At 68.8% G+C, this 17,915-nt stretch overlaps 1 protein-coding gene across 7 annotated transcripts in view; it reads left to right on the top strand.

The window, feature by feature from the left end:
- KCNT1 (potassium sodium-activated channel subfamily T member 1) overlaps window positions 1-17,915 on the top strand; it is a 49,685-nt gene that overhangs the window by 16,496 nt on the left and 15,274 nt on the right. For 3 of the 7 annotated variants that reach the window (XM_086684538.1, XM_086684534.1, XM_086684532.1), the window contains exons 2-13: window positions 3,419-3,460; window positions 9,371-9,450; window positions 9,960-10,059; window positions 12,191-12,247; window positions 13,080-13,128; window positions 13,199-13,258; window positions 13,372-13,446; window positions 13,514-13,597; window positions 13,891-13,985; window positions 15,006-15,186; window positions 16,772-16,936; window positions 17,074-17,210. In XM_086684538.1, coding sequence (XP_086540664.1) covers window positions 3,419-3,460; window positions 9,371-9,450; window positions 9,960-10,059; window positions 12,191-12,247; window positions 13,080-13,128; window positions 13,199-13,258; window positions 13,372-13,446; window positions 13,514-13,597; window positions 13,891-13,985; window positions 15,006-15,186; window positions 16,772-16,936; window positions 17,074-17,210 — 1,125 coding nt within the window. Of the gene's footprint in view, window positions 1-3,418; window positions 3,461-4,937; window positions 5,068-9,370; window positions 9,451-9,959; window positions 10,060-12,190; window positions 12,248-13,079; window positions 13,129-13,198; window positions 13,259-13,371; window positions 13,447-13,513; window positions 13,598-13,890; window positions 13,986-15,005; window positions 15,187-16,771; window positions 16,937-17,073; window positions 17,211-17,915 lie in introns of those variants that run through there. The other 4 variants (XM_086684537.1, XM_086684535.1, XM_086684533.1 and 1 more) reach the window with 2 other exon arrangements.

Raw genomic sequence — 17,915 nt, 5'->3', positions numbered from 1 at the left:
TTAGGGCCTGGAGCCCTGCAGCCCCCTGTCCTCAAATGCTAGATGCACACCATGGAGTCGATTCTGGACAGGAGCAGTAGAGAGCCACAGCAGGTTCCTGAGCAGAGGAAGGCATACAGGGTTTTTGCTCCTTGGAAACTCAGATCTGACGGAGGGTCCTGCACAACCAGGGCGGGGTGACGGGGACCTTCTGTCAGAGGGAGCCAGTGGCCAGAGCTCCTGAAGCTGGCCCCATCTGCATGCCGGGCCCCCTTCTGGGGCCAGCCAGGATCAGCGCTCCTGGACCACGAGGCACTGGCCTTCCCCAGGGTGGCCCACTACAGCTGGGGAGGCAGCAAGGCACCGGGAGGTGCCTGCTCCCAGTGCCAGGGCTCAAGGCCCCCCACCCAACACAGTGCACCCCAGTGGCGTGGATGCTGGGTGGGCCAGCGCGGGTCCCTCCCCCACGTCGGCCAGCCCCGAGCGCCCTGGGCTCTGAGCTCATGGGTCTCCTCCTTCCCCTCCCCCATGTCTTGTGGGGCCAGGAAGGGGAGGGGCAAGGCTTAGAAATCACGACCTGGAGCAGGAGTGTTGAAGACCATCGTTCAAGAACCTTTGAGCAAGGGGTCCAGTGGACTCTCCCCGTGGGTCGGGGCTGTGCTGGGGCCCCTTCCTGACCCCAAAAAGCCCGGGGCTGGGGGGCCTTTGCCCTTCCCAGGTGCTGCTCTATGTTTGGTGTGCCAGCCTGGACGGACAGACAGGGCTGGAGAGGAAGGGGCTGATTGCTGGGCACCTCCCTCCCGCCCCTTCTCCTCCCCCCCGCCAGGTTTGGGTTCTGCACCAGGTGAGGGGCTCACCGGTGTATCCTCGGAAGGGACATCTGAGTGGGTGGCCTGGAGGGCACGGGAAGACTGCAGAAAGGTCTAGGAGGCAGAACCCAGGGGTCTGGGAGTGGTGGGGAGTGGTGGCGGGGTGTGGGGAGCACTGCGGACGGCTGCTTGGGGTACCTGGAGGCACAGCCAGGCTGGCCAGTGGGACGCTCCCGTCGGTGTGGATGCCCGGAGGGGAGGAGAGGGGCAGCAGGCCAGAGGCCAGGATGGAACTCTGCGGTCCTGCTTGAGGCTGTGGGCAGAGGCCACTGTGTCCCTCGGACGGAGAGTCCTGGGGAAGAGGGGGGCCAGGAGGAGGGCCTGGGCGGGGGAGGAGTCGCTGCGACCAGATGAGGCCGGTGCCCGCCATTGGTAGCTTCAGGGCAGGGGACATCCGCGGAGGGGCCTCACTCAGAGGTGGGCTGACAGGCAGGGTTTGGGGAGTAGAGGGGGAAACTCCCGCTGAGGGGCTCCGCGGGAAGCCCCGGGAGGGGCGGGGCCTGGGGCGGGGCCTGGGGAGGCGGGGCCGGAACAGCTGGAGGCAGTGCCTGGCGGGGGGGATTGGAACCCCGGTGAGCCCCAGTTCGGGGCTGCTTCGAGTGGCCCCTGGGGGCAGCGTGTCCCTCCTGCCTGTGGCCCTGTCCCCTGACGACGGGTGTGGAGGGGCAGGGCGCACCTCTGCGTGCAGGGTCCCGGGAGCTTCTGTGAACTCTGGGGCCGAGGCAGGAAAGGGAGCGAGGACAGCAGGAAACACCTTTCAGCGGCGGCCACTTTGCTCCGCTGGCCCCCCTGCGCACCCACGCCCGCCCCCCCCGCCAGGTGCTCCGAGCCCAGCGTGCAGCTCCACACCTCGGGGTCCTTGGGGCTCCAGTGTGGTCCTGCTCTCCTGCTGTCCTTCCCAGAGTCCCGCGCGTCTGCCGTGACCCCAGGCTTGCCACAGCCAAAGGCAGTAGGCGGAGCCCCTTCCCCACCGGCCCGCTCACCCCCCTCCCCTTTAGGTGGCCCCCGTGGTCCTCCAGGAACCCGGCCACTCTCCTCACCCACCGTCCTTGAGCTCCACCGCCACAGCCCCACTGCAACAGCCTGGGCCTTGCCAGGCTCCTGCCCAGCCCCCTCCTCCCCACCCCTCTCCGTGCAGCTGTCGCCCCAACTCAGAGCTCGGGGCGGCACCGGGGCCAGGACAGGAAACCTGAGGTGGACAAACATGTAGAATCTGCCAGAAGCTCCCGGCAGAGCCCTGGCCTCCCTTGCTCCTTGCGGAGCCCGGCCCCTGAGCACGCCCCCTCCAGTCCCTCATCGTCCCGGACCTCCCCGCAGCCCCACTGTGCCGTCCCAGGCACGAGGAGCTGTAGACCGGGGCACTCGGAGGGGGGCCTGCCCACCCGGAGGGCCCTGCACGGGCGGCGGGCGGCCGTGTGCGGGTGACCCGGCCCGTGTGAGGGGCTGGCCCAGCCCTGCAGGCCAGCTCCTTCCTCCCTGCCGTGGCCTCTGGAAGGCAGTGGTCTTCCCCGAACGTTCACATCCTCTTCTGGAACATGGCAGCATCGAGGGTTAAGAGAGGCTCCCTGAAGTCCTCTGCGCACCAGATGGGTACGTCATCAGCAAATAGACTTTCTGCATATACACGCAAACGCACACCCCTCCAGAGCCCCCAGGGGCCAGTCCTCAGAGCCCCAGCTGCCACCAGCACCACCCCCCTGCCGGCCTCCCCTCCGGCCCAGGCCCAAAGCTGCCACCAGCCACCACCCTCACCCCAGTCTTCCCTCCAGCCCGGACCCCAGCTGCCACCAGCCCAGGCCCAGCCATCATGGCGTCAGCTCTTGTGGCCAATCTGGGAGAATCCCAGGGCAGGCTGCCCAAAGGGTAGCAGGTGTGTGATTGCTGGCCCGGTGGAGGGGTGCACCCGGGCGCCCCCCAGGAAGCCTCAGCTCCCTGCCTCGGCCTGTCCTCTCCCTGGGAAGCCAGGGTACGGGGCTGCTGGGCTCTGTGGCCGGGCCCGTTGAAAGCAGGGGAGCAGAGAGGAGGCAGACAGACTTGACGAGGAGGGAGCCCTGGCTGTTGCGTCTGCCCTGTGGCCTTGTGTGGGAACCGCCTCTCGCCACATCAGCTTCCTGGGTATAAAGCGGGGCTGATGATGCCCTTCCCTGGAGCTGGGGTCGCGGTGCCTGGGGCGGGCTTGGCAGGAGCAGGGACAGTGACCGCGCGCCGGATAGACTGATTCTTGCTTAGTCCTTGTGCTGAAGGCGGGCGTCTGTGGCCTTGGCCTTGTGTGCCGTCTGGCCTGGGCAGGGGGTGCATGTGCTGCGGGCGCTGTGCTGCTTTCTGGGGCGCCGAGGGGGCCAGGCCCAGTAAGCGCCTCACCACAGGCTGCCTCCCGTGGGCACCTCCACCTGCCTGGGGGCTCCGCGGGTCTGGGGGTGTGCCCAGGGGTGCCCCCCCCCAACCCCGCCGCTTCCCTCGGACCCTGCCTGGAGCTTCCTTGAGTGTCTGTGCCCCCACCTGGTCCAGGAGCCCAAGCCCTCCATCCATCCGTCTTCCATGTTGATGTGACCACCCGTGTCTGTCCCCAGGCTTCATGTGGAAGATTTCAGCCTGGACTCCTCTCTGTCTCAGTAAGTGCTTGCGGGGAGGGGGCCGCAGCAGGGAAAGACAAGTGGCCTCCCACCCCCAGCAGACCCTGGGAGGAGGCGGCTCAGAGTCCAGTCTGCCCTGCAGCCAGGCGGGACCGGGCATCAGCCAGCCCTGGCCACCGCCGCCCTGTGCCATCAGGTGCTGCTGCTGGGGGTGGAGCTGAGGCCGGGGATGGGACAGTGGGCGGTCCTCTGGGGAGGAGCCCTGGACTAGCAAACAGGGCCATCCAGAGGCGGACACCCACAGCCCTCAGGGGTGCCCAGTGGGAACGGGGACCCCCACCATTTGCGTGTGTGGGGACAGGCATGCAGATGACTGCTGGGACCCTCCCCCCTCAGCCTAGCCCCCAGGCACGTCCTGGCTTCTGTTAAGATCCGGGTCAAGCGGACGGTGGCTTTGAGGCTGGGGAGACCAACATCCTCCTCGGAGCGGCCACATCCTGTCCAAGCCCTGGGCATTCAGCGTGGCCACTAAGTGGGACCCGATGTCATTAATTACCATTGTCAGCGGCGACAGCCGCCGCTCACTCAGCTTCCAGCTGCTGCTGACACTCGCCCCTGCCGCAGCCTGTGACCCGGGCCTGTGATTACCCTGGCAGGTGTGTGGGAGCCGGTGGGGGGGGGGGGCTGGGCCACAGTCCCGGGCCTCTGGCTCCCCAGCCCAGCCCCCTGCGCTACGGTGGTGGTGGGGCGGAGGGCCCCTCCAGCACCCGCAGGGCTCTCTGGGGCACCTCGGGCTTCCCAGGGGGAAACGGACGATTTGCGTCCACCCCAGCGTTGTCACTGGTAGAGCAGACGCTCCGTGCCCACCAAGGCCCCAAGAGGCTCTCCCAGGCCCCCGGCCCAGCCGAGGGTGCCAGGACAGGGGTTCTCTCCAACACGTGTGCAGGAGGTCCCAGGTGGGGCCGCCTCACGGGGGACATGCGGGCTGGGGTCACCTGTCCCTTGGAGAAGCCACTGGCCACCATGCCTTTCCTTGGTCCCCCAGGCTGCTCTGCCCCTCCGGGTTCCCGACACGGGATGTCCCTGGCAGCGGGCCACCCTGGGGCAGCAGGTGGCCTGCAGGAGGTGGCCTGTGTCACTGGGCAAGAGCCAGAGGAAAGCCTTTCAGCCCTGGTGGATCCAGAGCCCCGCCACCCCGCAGGAGGGTCGTGGTGCCTGGAGGGATGTCCCCCACAGCGATCTTTGCCCACACGGCCACCAGCCCCCCATGGGCGAGTCTGCGAGCCTGGGGCTGGGAGTGGTGGGGACAGCGCAGCCTTCAGCCCTACCCCACCCCCCACCCCCGGTGCCTCACTACTCAGCAGACACCTCTGCCCGTCCTCTGCCCCCAAGCCCGGCCCTTTGCCCGCACACCTACAGGAAGTGCCAGTGCGTGGGGGGGTGGAGCAGGCCACATGTCTGTCCTGGGCTGGGTCCCTGGGCTGGTCATAGGCTCTGCCCTTGCTCAGAATAGCCGGCCTCGGGGTTGGCAGTTAGGCCGGGGCCCCGCCCTTTCTCTCGCGCGTCAGTCTGCGGGTTCCTGTGTGGAGGGAGCGAGCCACACGGCGACACGCGGAGGGAAGCAGACAGTAGGACCCCGGCCCCATGTGAGTGCACGGCTGTCGTGGCCCGGCGGGCCGGCCTGCCGTGCTGTGTGCTTAGCGTCCGGCCACCCTCCCCGCCACCGCCCTCTTGACTCTGCCTACGGAGCTTATTGGCACAGGCCGTCTGTGCCGGGACCACCTGCCAGGATTCCCTGGAAGGCCTGCTCCCCGGGCCTGCCTGCCCGTTGGCCTCCGGGTCAGCCTGCTGGTCAGAAGGCAGACGTGCAGCCCAGAGTCCACCTGCCCGGCTTGCCCCAGGGCGGCCACCCTCGCCTGGCACGTCCTGTCCCGGTTTCAGGTTGGGGAGGTTGGAGCTGCTTTGCCGGCACAAGGGGGACTCTGTGGGTCCCCTCCAGCGTGGACAAGGCCCTGGCACAGGCAGGCGGTCGGCCTGGGCCCACTCAAACACAAGCCTCGTGGGGATGGGGCAGAGGCAGCCGGGGGCTGACCCTTCCACCCCAGACATCCGAGAGGCCCTGGTCCCATGCAGAGCCCCAAGCCCCCGATGCCTCCGACCCTCTGGACCAGCCTTGGGCCTTGGCGGGCCTTGTTTTCATACGTGTTGGGATGAGTCTGGCCGGAGCCCTCCGAGGGGCTCCAGGGCAGGGCTCGGCAAGAAGGCCCTTTTGTCTGTTCGGTCTGGACCCCTGTCCTCACCAGCCTGAGAGATGGCAACCTCCGAGGACAGAGGAGCCTGGGGTGGGGCCCAGGTGGGGCCTGTCCAGTCCCCGGGACCCACGGCCTGACCCCGGGGGTTACACCCAGGGCTTTCTGAGTCCCAGGCTCCCCTCAGGCTCTGGGCCCCGAGACCACGCCCTTGGGGCACCCTGGCTTTAGACCTTCTTCCTGGGCCCCTGGCGGCAGGGGGCCTCAGACCGAGTGCACGAAGGAGCACGGACACCGACGGGGGGAGGGGAGTAGACCCGTGGCTTCCACCGTGGGGTCTGGGGCAGCTCGATGTTGAGGCCGAGCTCCGGGGCCACCACACCGTGTGTTCTCAGGACCCCTCCCCCGGCTCGCGGGGCTTCCCACTCAGCCCTTCCCTCACTCCCCAGAGCGGCTTCCGTGAGCTTGGTCACGCACCCCACGCAGGGCCTCGAGCCACGGCTGGACCGGGGTCCCACCCTGCCCCCTGCCCGTGGAGGGCATCAGCCAGGTGGATTTGTGGCCCGGGGGCCCGTCCTTTCTGGGAGATGGGAGCGACAGAGCCGGCCACCGTCGGGACCTAGAAGGAGACCACGGGCACCAGCTGAGCTGATGGGTGCCAGGCCCCGAGCCACGCATCGCGGCGGCCTCTCACTTAATCCTCCTTCGGGCGCAGGCACTTAGCAGACTTGAGAGGTTGAGGGTCAGATGCAGAGGGACAGGCTAACTCTCCCCAGAGCCAAAGCCCCCCCATCTGCCACCCTCCAGACACCTGTGGTGGACCTTTCCTGTCACTGCCCGCCCCCCCAGGTGAGGAGACCGGGGCTCGGACGGGTACAGGGGCCACGGAGCAGCCGGGCAGGGGAGGCACAGGGCTTCTGTCTGTCTGGCCAGACCCGTCCGTGACCCCGGGGCCCACCTGCTTCTTCCCGTGAGCTTGCTCAGCTGAGAGTGTCCTTCAACCGGGCCCAGGCTGTGCTGTGAACCTCGGGGCCGCGGGGGTCCGGAAGCCCTCCAAGGTTTCCTCCTGCGTCGGCCCAGTGCCCCGTGGGGGTCTAATTATGCTTGTCGCCTCGACCGTACTTCAGGCTAAATGGACAGCTCGTAAGCTGCTGTCTGTGGTGGTGTCAGAAGTGGGCAGCCGCAGCTCATGAAAAATTAAGAGTGAGAGAGGCTTCACGAGGCTCGATTCACAAGGCCACGTCCGCCAGCCCACGGCGTCTCCTTCACCAGCCCTCTCCCTCCGCGGGCCCCCGCCGCTGACCGCCTTGGGGGGCTGTCCCGATGGGTGTCTGCAGCTGACCCCGGGGGACAAGGGCTGGCCGAGAAGCGACCGGGGTTCCGTTTCTGGGGAGCTGGGAAGGGGCCGGGTGGCCTGGAAGCAAAAGTGTCCAGGCCCGACCAGTCCCAGGTCAGCAGGCCTGACCCCTTGGGCCTGGGCAGGGGCGTCAGGATGCTCTATGTGCGGCCAGGGGCCGTTGGCAAGCGGGGGCAGGGGCAAGGTTGGGTCAGGTCGGGGGTCCCCGGGGAAGGAGCTGGGGGTCGCTCTCTTTTGCCAACAGAGACCACAGGAAGGAGCCAGGGACTCTGGCTTCCTGCTTCGTCTCACCTGCTGGCGTCTAGCTGTCCAGCAAGATAGGCAGGGGACCCGGGGGGAGTGGAGCGGGGCTCTCAGCCGCATAGAGCGTGAGGTCCAACGTGGGGAGAGGGAGCGCCTCCGGCTCCGGCTTGGTCTGGGGAGGGTACCCCAAAGGGCAACGTCGGAGGGCAGCCGGGGGCTCAGAGCGGGGCTGGGGTTTAGAGGTCACCTCGCGCAAGCGGGCCAGGCGGGTGTCGAGGGGGGCCCGTGATCAGCCCTAGGGCGTCCCGCATTCAGAGTTGAGATGGGGGCAGCTGAGGAGTCTGGCGGGGGTGGGGGGGGGGGTCGACCAGAGGGGGGTGGGGACAGGGAGGCTCAGGAGGAAGGAGCAGGGCGGGGCCTCGCTGGCCAGACAAGGGCCCCGTCAGGGAAGCGGCCTGAGCGGGTGGCCCGGGTGGGGTGGGGAGACCCCTCTGTGGAGGCTTTGCTTCGATGGGGCCGGAGGGTGTCGGGGAGGGCTGTTCCCGGGCTGGGTGCTCTTCCCTCGGGCTCACTGACTTGCGTCCATCTGCCCCGCTGAGCTGACCTCACCGGGCCCGGGCCCAGCCAGGCTTGTTGGACCGACTCCCCAGAGGCCCTCAGGAGCCCCCGACGCAGCTCCAGGCGGCGCCTACAGAGAAGGGTGGGATTCAGGGCTTGAGGAGTAAGCCGGGAAGGCAGGGAGAGGGCTCCGAGGAGAGAGAGGAAAGGGGTCTGCGCTGGGGTGCAGTGGGGTGCCATGGGGCACCGGGGCTGTGCTGGGATGTGCTGGGGTGCCGTGGGCACACTGGCTGTGGTCTGTGGGAGGCCCGTCCTGCCTCTCTGGCTCCGGGGGTCCAGGCTGTGGCCGTGCGACCCCTCCCTGCACCAGAACCCAAGGGAGGGGAAGAGCCCACGGCGCCCAGGCCTCCTCTGGGCGCCGTGGCCAGTGGAGCCCACCGTGGCCCAGGCGGAGGTCCCCTGCCTGGAGCAGGTCAGGAAGGTGCCGGCGCCCCGGCCGAGGGCCCGCCGAGGCATCGCCCTGTCACGCCGTCCTGTGCCCGCGGCAGGCCGCGGGCAGGAGGGCCGTCTCGCGCAGCCTGGAGACGGCGCAGCCAGCCCCAGGCAGAGCGCCCCATTCAGCTGTGGGGGAGGGGAGCCCGGCCAGGCGGAGGCCGCTCACAGCCCGCCCCCCCGCAGGCCGGAGCCCCCTGCCCCGGGGCACGATGGCCGGAAGGTGGGACCCCCAGGACCGCGCTCCGCCTGTCCTACTGCCGTCAACGCCGGGGTTTCCGTCCTAGGGGGACGCCGGGCCCCCACCGGGCCAGCGCGCAGGGCACAGCGGCCACCGCGGGCCCGGGTCCAAGGCTGGGGCAGTGCTGGGCGGTGGCCCGTTGCCCCAGACCCCGCGTTACCCCCAGGGACCCGACGGCCCTCCCCGACTCCGCCTCCTTCCCTGACACGCCGGGTGTGCCGTGGCCGGTCCCCGGGAGGCTGGGAGCCCCGGCAGGACTCAGGATGCCTGGGGATTGGCCAGGGGCACAGGCGAGCTTGAGGGAAGGAGAGCAGCCTGGGCTGGAGGGGCCACGGCGGGCCTGACGGCCGGTGCCTACGTGCCCGACCCTCTTGCAGGCTGCAGCGGGCCTCAGGGGACAGCCCCGGGGCCAGCAGGCAGAGCAGCCGACCATCGGCTTCCACTCCTACTTAGGGGACACTGGTGTTTGAGCCCTGTGCTGAGGGCCATCAGGGTTTGTTTAATACTGGTAGCGGGCTGCCGGCGACAGTCAAGACTGAGGGCCCATGGCTGTCCGCCTCTGGTGCCCAGAAGGTAGCAGCCGACCGGCCCCAGCCGTGCCCGTGGCTTTGGAAGGGCTGGCGGGCGGGTCTGCCGGGACCACGAGGGCCGGCCGGACACCGGGTCGCCCTCCCGGTCCTGCTGTCCCCGCGGGTCTCTCTGGGCTCCTGCGGTGTGGGAGAAGCCGGTCCCGCCCTGGGCTTCGGGCTTGTCTCCCTGCTCGAGCCCCCACTGGCCAGAGCCCCCATGCCCCTCTCCCCTGCCCCCAGGGTCCAGGTGGAGTTCTACGTCAACGAGAACACCTTTAAGGAGCGGCTCAAGTTGTTTTTCATCAAAAACCAGAGATCCAGTGAGTGGGGGCCTGCGGGAGGAGCGGGGGCACAGGCTGGTGGGCGCGGGGCACGGGGTGGGGGAGGCCCCTCGGCTTCAGGCCACCTACCTCCAGTGGGAGGGGGGACCCTGCTCCCCTGCTGGACCCCGGGCTGGGCCGTGGCCGTCCAGGGCACCGGCACAGCCTCCTCCCAGGCGGGCCCAGCCCCCCTACCTGCACCCTGGAGGGTCCTCTGGCCACCTGCCACCCTTTGCCGCTCCCCCGCCTTCCCAGCAGGAGCTTGGCTCCCTGGGACCCCCTCTGGGGTGCAGGATGGGGCACGGGCCCTAGTCCATCAGTGTGCCCCCCAGGTCCCCACCCTTCTGTCCCAAGGAGTGCGTGGCGTGGGGAGCGGTCTGCACCCCATCTGGAAGGCAGGACGGGGTGGAGGGTCTCCCCCCGCAGTGCGGAGCACCCCTTAACCCTTGGGGGCAGCCCAGGGTGTCCCGGGGGGCCCAGGAGCCCTGACCTGCATCCCCCGCCCGCAGGCCTGAGGATCCGGCTTTTCAACTTCTCCCTGAAGCTGCTTACCTGCCTGCTGTACATCGTCCGCGTCCTGCTGGATGACCCGGCCCTGGGGATCGGATGGTGGGCGACTGCGGGGCTGGGGGCAGCTTGCCGGGACAGAGGCCGGTGGGGTCAGTGGGGGGGTGGGGGGGAGTGTGTGCCCAGCCCCCGGGGACCCTTTCCTTCCCAGTGTCTGCCCCCGCAGAGTCGGCCCTGGATGCCACTCAGGGTCCCGCTGACCGACAGGCTTGGCTCGGGGAGAAAGGTGCCCAGGCCGCGCACTGCGGCTGTGCGTGTCCAGCGGGGCGGGAGCGGCATTCCGCTGCCTTCAGCGGGGGAGGGGCGGGGTGCAAGCCGGGCAGGGCCACCCGCACCTCCTGGGTCCCCTCGCTGGCACAGAGCTCGCGCTGCCCGCCTCCTCCGGGTCAGACTTGACCGCGGTAGAGTCGGTCCCTCTTGCTGCCTGGTCTTCCTGCCACCGGTCCTGCCGGTCGCCCGTGCGGGAAGCACACTCTTCCCCTGGAGGCCGTTGCAGTCTCTTCTCCGTGCCCATGTCCGGCAGCCTCCGCGACGCCTTGGCACGACCCCTTCCCTCCCATGCTGGAGACCACTCTTCTCCCCTCCGCTGTCTCTGGGCTTCCGGTGCCCGGCTGTGTGGTTCTGGACAGTCCCGTCTGCCCCATCTCTCCTCTCGTGCCCCCCCCCCGGGTGACTTCCTTAGCGCTGCGTCCGGCCCTGGCTCAGTCCTTCTGCATCACGCTTTAATTTCGGAGACTTCCTTCTGGCTTTCCGCCTCTCCGGAGGTGATGTCTCTAACCCTGCCTTTCTTACGTGTTTCTCTTGGGCTCAGTCTCTGCTTCTCCCTGGGTGGGAGCTCACACTGGGTGGGTTTCTTCAAACGTCCAGCAACTTGGGCTCTGCTCACACTAAGAGTGGGGCACTCAGAGGCTGAAGTCCCATCAGTCAGGACAGGCAAAGCCTGGTCACCACTGTCACCTGGGACAGGCTCAGTCCTCAGAGCGGATCCGTCCCGCCTCTTCCCTGAGGGCGAAGTGTGGCCACTTGACTCCTGGGGCCGAGCTGGGAAGGAAGCTGGGGCCGGAGGACAGTGCAATCTGCGGAGCAGGGTGGCGGGGGGGGGGTCCCCAAGCCAGACACCCTTTGACCCTCCCTTGGGGCCCCTCGTGTCTTCATCCCAGGTGGGGCTGTGCAGACCCAGCCGTGGTGGTTTGAGAAGGAAGACTGGGGGTCCTAACTGACTCTCAAACCGCTTTCGTCCCACCTTCTCTTTCCAGAGGCTCCTGGGACATCTGGTTGCACATCCCTACAGGGACCAGGTCTAGGAGTCATTGCCGGTCCCTAGCACGTGGATGGGCGGGTGGGAGGGCGAGTGGCCGGATGAGACGAGGGAGTGGCTGGGTAGAACGATGGGCAGGTCGGTGGCTGGATGAGTTACGAATGGGGGGCCGGTGGCTGGGTGGGTAACGGGTCGATGGTTGGAGGACGGTGGTAGGTGGATGGGAGGACAGCCGGCCGCTTCTGTGGGCAGCGAGTTTGCAATAATAGCCCCAGTAAGGCTCGGGGAAGTGGGTCAGTTGGAAGAAGAGTGGGAAGGAGCTGCCTGTCACCATGGGGCTCCGTGAGAGTGGGATCCTCTCGGTCCGTGACCCTGGCATTACAGCTGGGCAGAACGAACAGGTCTGCCCCTACCCCCTTCCCAGAGGCTGGGCATCCGGCGGGCTGAGAGAGGCTCGTTCCTGGGGTGACTTGGGGTGCACCTGGGAGTCGGTACCTCAGGGTGGGAGCCCAGCTGTCCCTCTCCCTGGCTCGAGAGCATCGTCCAGCCTCGTCTGCGGCGGCTCCGGCCTCCGGGAGGCACCGATTGCCCCGGGGTCCGCTCTGACCTCGCACGGCCCTCCCCGGCAACCTGCCGCCAGACGGGGCAGGATCCCCAGCTCTTTCCCGGCTCTGCCTTTCCCGTCCCAGAGTGCTGTGCTCTCCCGCCCAGCCTGTCCGCCCCTCCCCGCCTGGGACCCTGCCCGGCCGTGTGCAGGGTGGGGGCAGGCCGTAGGAGCGCAGACGCCTGTCTGAGGTGCGGGGAGTTGGCCCTGGGTGGGGGAGTGGGTGCCCGCCCACCGGGCTCCTGAGCCCACGGCAGCCGTGGGCGGGGTCTCTTCCGGGGCCGGGCTGGGCCAGCTCTGTCTCTCCACAGCTGGGGCTGCCCGAAGCACAACTACACCTTCAATGCCTCGTCCTCCGAGATCAATTGGTGAGTTCCCGGCCCAGCCCCTCCGGCCGGACGCCCGGCCTTGGCCCGCGCAGTGGGCAGCGCTAGGCAGTCCCCGCAGAGCACCTGAAGCAGCGGACCCTTTCAGAATTACAGGTGTCGCCCCAAGTGGCTTGACTCAGCGTCCCTCCAACTCCTGGCTCAGCCCTCAGACCGAGGGTGGGGAGGGGGCCCGCGGACTGACGGCGGGTGGGGAGGGGCCCGCTGACTGACGGCGGGTGGGGAGGGGCCCGCAGGGAGGGCCCTCCAGTGGGTCACCGCTCCTGTTCGCACTCGAACCAAGGAGAGCGGTGCCCCCGTCAAGCGGTGCAAGTGACCCCAGGATGACCGCGACGTCTGGCCCAGCGTTTAGGACGCGTCCCCAGGGGCCCGGCCACCTCCTGCCTCACTCGGCTCGTCTGTACAGACGACCCCGGTCCTTCCGTTACCCGAAGGAGCACCGGCGTTTGAACAGACCCTGCCCCCGCCCCCATTTGCTTCACCTCCCGGGAGCCCCCCACCCCCGGCTGGACTGGGGAGGAAGGGAGGCCCTGCGGCTCATCGCACTTGCCCAGGGAGCCTGTCCAGGGCGGGGGGGGCCTCCCGAGCCTGCAGCCCTGCCCCACGTCCCGCAGCTTTGGGCCTGGCCTCACCCTGACCTCCCAAGAGGCCTCCTTTCCTGAGGGACCTCTCCCTCCCTTCATGTCCTTGTCCCCTCGAGGGGGAAGGCAGGTGCCCTCCACCCGCCTGAGGAACGGCTCGGGTCAGGGGAGGCCTGGGGGTGGGGCTGGGGCTGGGGGACACCAGCCCGAGGCTCACCTCCCTCCCTCCCCAGGGCGCCCATCCTCTGGGTGGAAAGAAAGATGACTCTGTGGGCGATTCAGGTGAGTGGGGGGCATGGCTCCGGGTGGGCCCTGCTCTCCCCCCGTCCCACTCAGACTGCGCCCCTCCTAGGTCATCGTGGCCATCATAAGCTTCCTGGAGACGATGCTCCTCATTTACCTCAGCTACAAAGTGAGTCCCCCCCCCCCCCCCGCCTGGCCTGACCCTCCCCTCTGACCCCCCAGCCCGTTCCCTGACCTCCTGGCTTGCCTTTCTCCCCCCTCCCCGCCCCCCACGGCCCCCAGGGCAACATCTGGGAGCAGATCTTCCGAGTCTCGTTCGTCCTGGAGATGATCAACACGCTGCCCTTCATCGTCACGGTGGGTGAGCGGCCGGCCGAGGAGGGGGACACCCCGGCCCCGGCCCCCTGACCCGGCTCCTTCACAGATATTCTGGGCGCCCCTGCGGAACCTGTTCATCCCCGTGTTTCTGAACTGTTGGCTGGCCAAGCACGCTCTGGAGAACATGATCGTGAGCTCCCGTCCCGGGTGCCGCGTCCCCCCCCCCCCCCCCCGGGAAGTCCCCGGCCGGAGGGAGGAGGGGTGAATGTGCGTGTGGGGCGAGAGACCCGGCCCGCGTGACCCGGGACCCTGGACAGACCCTCCGCTGAGCGTCGGGCCCACGTCCCTTTCCGGGGCTGTCCGCGGGGAGCCTGACGTGGAGGCGGGAGGGGGCGCGGGGCCAGGGGATGGGACCCGCTCACCCGCCTGCACCCGCGCCGACGGAAGGGCCAGGCGCCGCCCCTGACAGCCCTTGTCCCGCAGAACGACTTCCACCGCGCCATCCTGCGGACCCAGTCGGCCATGTTCAACCAGGTCCTCATCCTGTTCTGCACCCTGCTGTGTTTGGTCTTCACGGGGTGAGTGTGCCCCCAGGAGCCCCGCCGCCCTCTGCCCCTCGGGCCGCAGCTCAGGAGGGCCCCGCGGTGGCAGGGGGCCCAAGGACAGCGGGGGGGGGGGGGGGGACGGCCCGGAGCCCACAGCCCCGGGCTGCAGTGGGCCCAGGTCCCGCTCCTCTGGGACCCAGGGAGACCTAGGTCTGGCTTCCGGGTCCGCACCTCGGAAGGCTGGGCACCGGCCCGAGCCCCGTGGGGACCCTTTGGCACGAGGTCCAGCTGAGAACGAGGTCTGGGAACGGCCAGGGTGAAGAGTGGGGGGGAGGGGGTGTCCCCTTTCGTGCCCGGCTCCCGCCGCGGGTCCTGGGGTACCGGCCCTGCCCGCTGCTGGTGAAGGCGGCCACCACGTCCCGTTGCCCCGGCAGGGATGTGGGGTGGGCACCAAGGCCCGGGAAGGAGCGAGGAGGAGCCACGTGCTTCCTGCCTCCCCTCCCGCACGCCTGCCCACACCACGCAGACCGCAGCAGAGGGGGACGGGCAGCCACGGGGTCCAAAGCTCAGCCTGCTTTCCTCCCGGCAGCCGGTGTGTCCTCCCATCCCCCTGGGGGAGGGTCTCGAGCACCTCTCTGTGGCACCCCGCGCTGTGTGCCATGGGCCCCCTAGGCCCTGCCGTCAGCAGCTTCCGGTGTGGGGCGAGGACTTGGGGTCACAGGTGCGGGAAGCGGGGCCGTCGGGCTCTGTGCCCGTAGGGGGCTGTCCGGCCTCCTGCCCGACCCCCTGGGTGAGGATGAGGCTCCAGGCGGGGCGCAGGCCCACCCCACTGACCCCAGGCCCACACTCCACCAGTGTGGGTCCGCGTCCACTCAGGGCATGTTGCCCAGGGGCCTCGAAACAGCCACGGGTTGGAAAGGGAATATCCAGGGGGAGACCCGAGGGGCTGGGCTGTGCCCACTCTGGCAGACCAGGATGGGAAGTCCCCGGAGCCATCGCCCGCCCCAGGTGTCCCAGGCCCCTCCCACAGCCCAGCGATGCCCGGACTTCCAGGACCTGTGGCATCCAGCACCTGGAGCGCGCAGGGGACAACCTGTCCCTCCTCACGGCTTTCTACTTCTGCATCGTCACCTTCTCCACCGTGGGCTACGGTGACGTGACGCCCAAGATCTGGCCGTCCCAGCTGCTGGTGGTCATCATGATCTGTGTGGCCCTCGTGGTGCTCCCGCTGCAGGTGAGCCCCCAGCCCCCACACAGGCCGCCTCTGCCCAGCCCGGAAGCGGGCAAAGCCGGAGGCCCGAGACCCGAGGCCTCACGGCAGGGCGAGGAGCCAGGGGTGGCGTTCTCGACGGGGAACCACAGGCCGCTGGTGCCGTGCCTGCCCCCTCGGCCACTCCTCCGGGTCCGGGCACAGATGCTCAGGACCCCGGATGCCCCCCGGTTATTCGGGAAGAGACGGAGCACCCGTTCCCTCCCCGCGTGCTTCCCTTTAAGCCCGCCACACGCCCGCTAAGCCTCCTTCCCAGGAGGCAGCAGCGGGGTCCCTGACGGTGCCACAGACTGGGCCTTGGAACGACAGAAACGTGCTCTCTCCCGGTCCGGAGCCTGAGTCCGAGGTGTCCGCGGGGCCAGCCCATCCTGGAGGCTCCGAGGGCGGCCCCCTGCACCCTCCCAGCTTCCGGGGCTGCTGGCCCTGGGCCCCCCTGGCTTTTGGCTGCGTCCCTCCCGTCTCTGCCCCGTCTTCACGTGCCTTCTCCCCGTGGATCCCTCCGTGTCCTCTTTTGAGGACACCGGACAGTGGACAAGGGCCCACCCTGATCCTGTCTGACCTTGTCTCAACTAAACGCATCTGCAAAGACCGTTTCCAAATAAGGTCCCAGTGGGAGGTTCCGAGTGGACAGAGTCTCAGGGACGCAATGGGATCGGCTACGGTGAGGCCACATAGCCCCCACCTCAGCTGGGGGGCACGTCGCCAGGCCTCCTCACAGATGCCCAGGCCCGGAGCCCGTGGCACAGCTGTGGTCGGTGAGGCTGCAGCTGAGTGCCTGTGTCGGAGCCCCCGTCCTGCACAGGGGGCCCCCCCACCCCGGGCCCGGCGCCTCCAGCTGTGGAGCCAGGCCTGCACTTCGGGGTCACGGGGTCTGGTCGCCGCCACCTAGCAGGTGCTCCCTAAATGCGGTGAGCTGCTGGCAAGTGGCCTGGCACAGGCGAGCACCAGACGGGGTCCTCTGCTCTGTTAAATACACGAATGGCCTCGATGCTGGGGTGGAAACGGCCGGAGACCCTCAGGGTCTGGCCGTCACCTGAGTCAGGCTGCAGGGGGGGCCCCGGGCAGGCCAGCACCCCGGCGGCTCCGCGGGGGTCCCGTCACCATGAGGCTTTTATCTGTCCTTTTCCTAATTTAAAAGGACTCCCGACACTCCAGGCAAACATCCGGGAAGCGTGGGCTGGGCGGGTGGCATCCCCAGGCCTGCGCTCAGCCCTGACACGGGCTCGTAACCACTCGTACTGAAGGTGCCCTTTCCACGTGCCCAGTTCCGGCTCCGGCTGCCAATTCCCCAGGGCGCCCTCGCGTTTCTCTGAAAGGGATCTCATCGTCAGCTCCGTGTCCGGAGTGCGGACTTCGGCACCGGATAACAGTCGCTCGGCCTCCTGGGCCGGGAGCCGGGGTGTCCGTTTTGCCCCCGCGTGGCCCCCCCACGTGGCCTGTGGTGTTGGGGGCCGGGGGAGGTCCACGTGTGTGCTCCCACGGGGGACACCGGGGCCCCCACAGCCCCCTGAGCCCCAGGCCCCCCGCTGTCCCCCGCTGTCCCCCGCAGTTCGAGGAGCTGGTGTACCTGTGGATGGAGCGGCAGAAGTCGGGGGGCAACTACAGCCGCCACCGGGCCCAGACGGAGAAGCACGTGATTCTGTGCGTCAGCTCCCTCAAGATCGACCTGCTCATGGACTTCCTGAACGAGTTCTACGCGCACCCCCGGCTCCAGGTGAGGCCCCCTGGGTGCCGTGCGCCTCGGCTCCCCCGTCGGCCCCCGGGTCACACAGGCCGGCACGGGCAGGTCGGGGGGTGCCCAGCGGCGGCAGAGGTGAGCCCGCACGGGGACTGACGCGGCCTGGCCTGCAGGACTATTACGTGGTCATCCTGTGCCCGACCGAGATGGACATCCAGGTCCGCAGGGTCCTGCAGATCCCCCTGTGGTCCCAGCGGGTCATCTACCTCCAGGGCTCCGCACTCAAGGACCAGGACCTCATGCGAGCCAAGTGAGCGCCGGCGGGGGGTGAGGGTGTGGCGCTGAGGGTGGGAGGGCACGGATGCCGCCACCGTGGGGCTGTCAGTCTGGGTGGGGCGTCGGGGCGGGCAGCGGCCCCGGCTCCCTGCCCGCCACTCACCCGGCCAGACAGGCCCCTTGCTGACCTCACCTCGGGCACCTGGCCACACCCACCTCACCTGTCAGTCTTCCCCCCCTGGGGATGCTCTCAGGTTCCAGCGTGGCTCCACGTGGAGCTGGGGTGGGAAGACGGGCTGGGGGCCAGTTTTCTTTGAAAGACCAGCTGATGAATGAGTTAAGGAGACGACGTCCTTACATGGAAATTTCTAGAATGTGCCAGTGCACACCCCAGGAGACCCCCCCCCCCCCCCCGCCACCACATTGTCATTCCAGAAGCCTCTCCTCCTCCTCCTTTGTGATGGAATGGGGGTGCTAGCCCGAGGGGAAGCAGGAGTGCCCACCTCCTGAGCCCTGGGCCCCACTACCTCACCTATAAAATTTCGGAAAGGAATCCAGCATGGAGGCGGCAGTGGCCAGGAGCCCAGCCTGTGACCCAGGACCCAGCTGCAGGCCAAGGGGCTGGGAGAGGCACGGGCCTGGCAGAGACAGATGACAAGCCAGGGTGGGTGGGGTGCAGGGTGGAGGGGGGGCGAGGGTGCAGGCCTCCCCACCCTGGGGGGAGCGAGCTGCAGCCAGA

Source organism: Puma concolor, chromosome D4 (assembly GCF_028749965.1).
Source record: "Puma concolor isolate L17-30 chromosome D4, mPumCon1.1.hap2, whole genome shotgun sequence".
Taxonomy (NCBI): Eukaryota; Metazoa; Chordata; class Mammalia; order Carnivora; family Felidae; genus Puma; species Puma concolor.
This window is presented reverse-complemented; position numbering and strand designations above follow the sequence as displayed.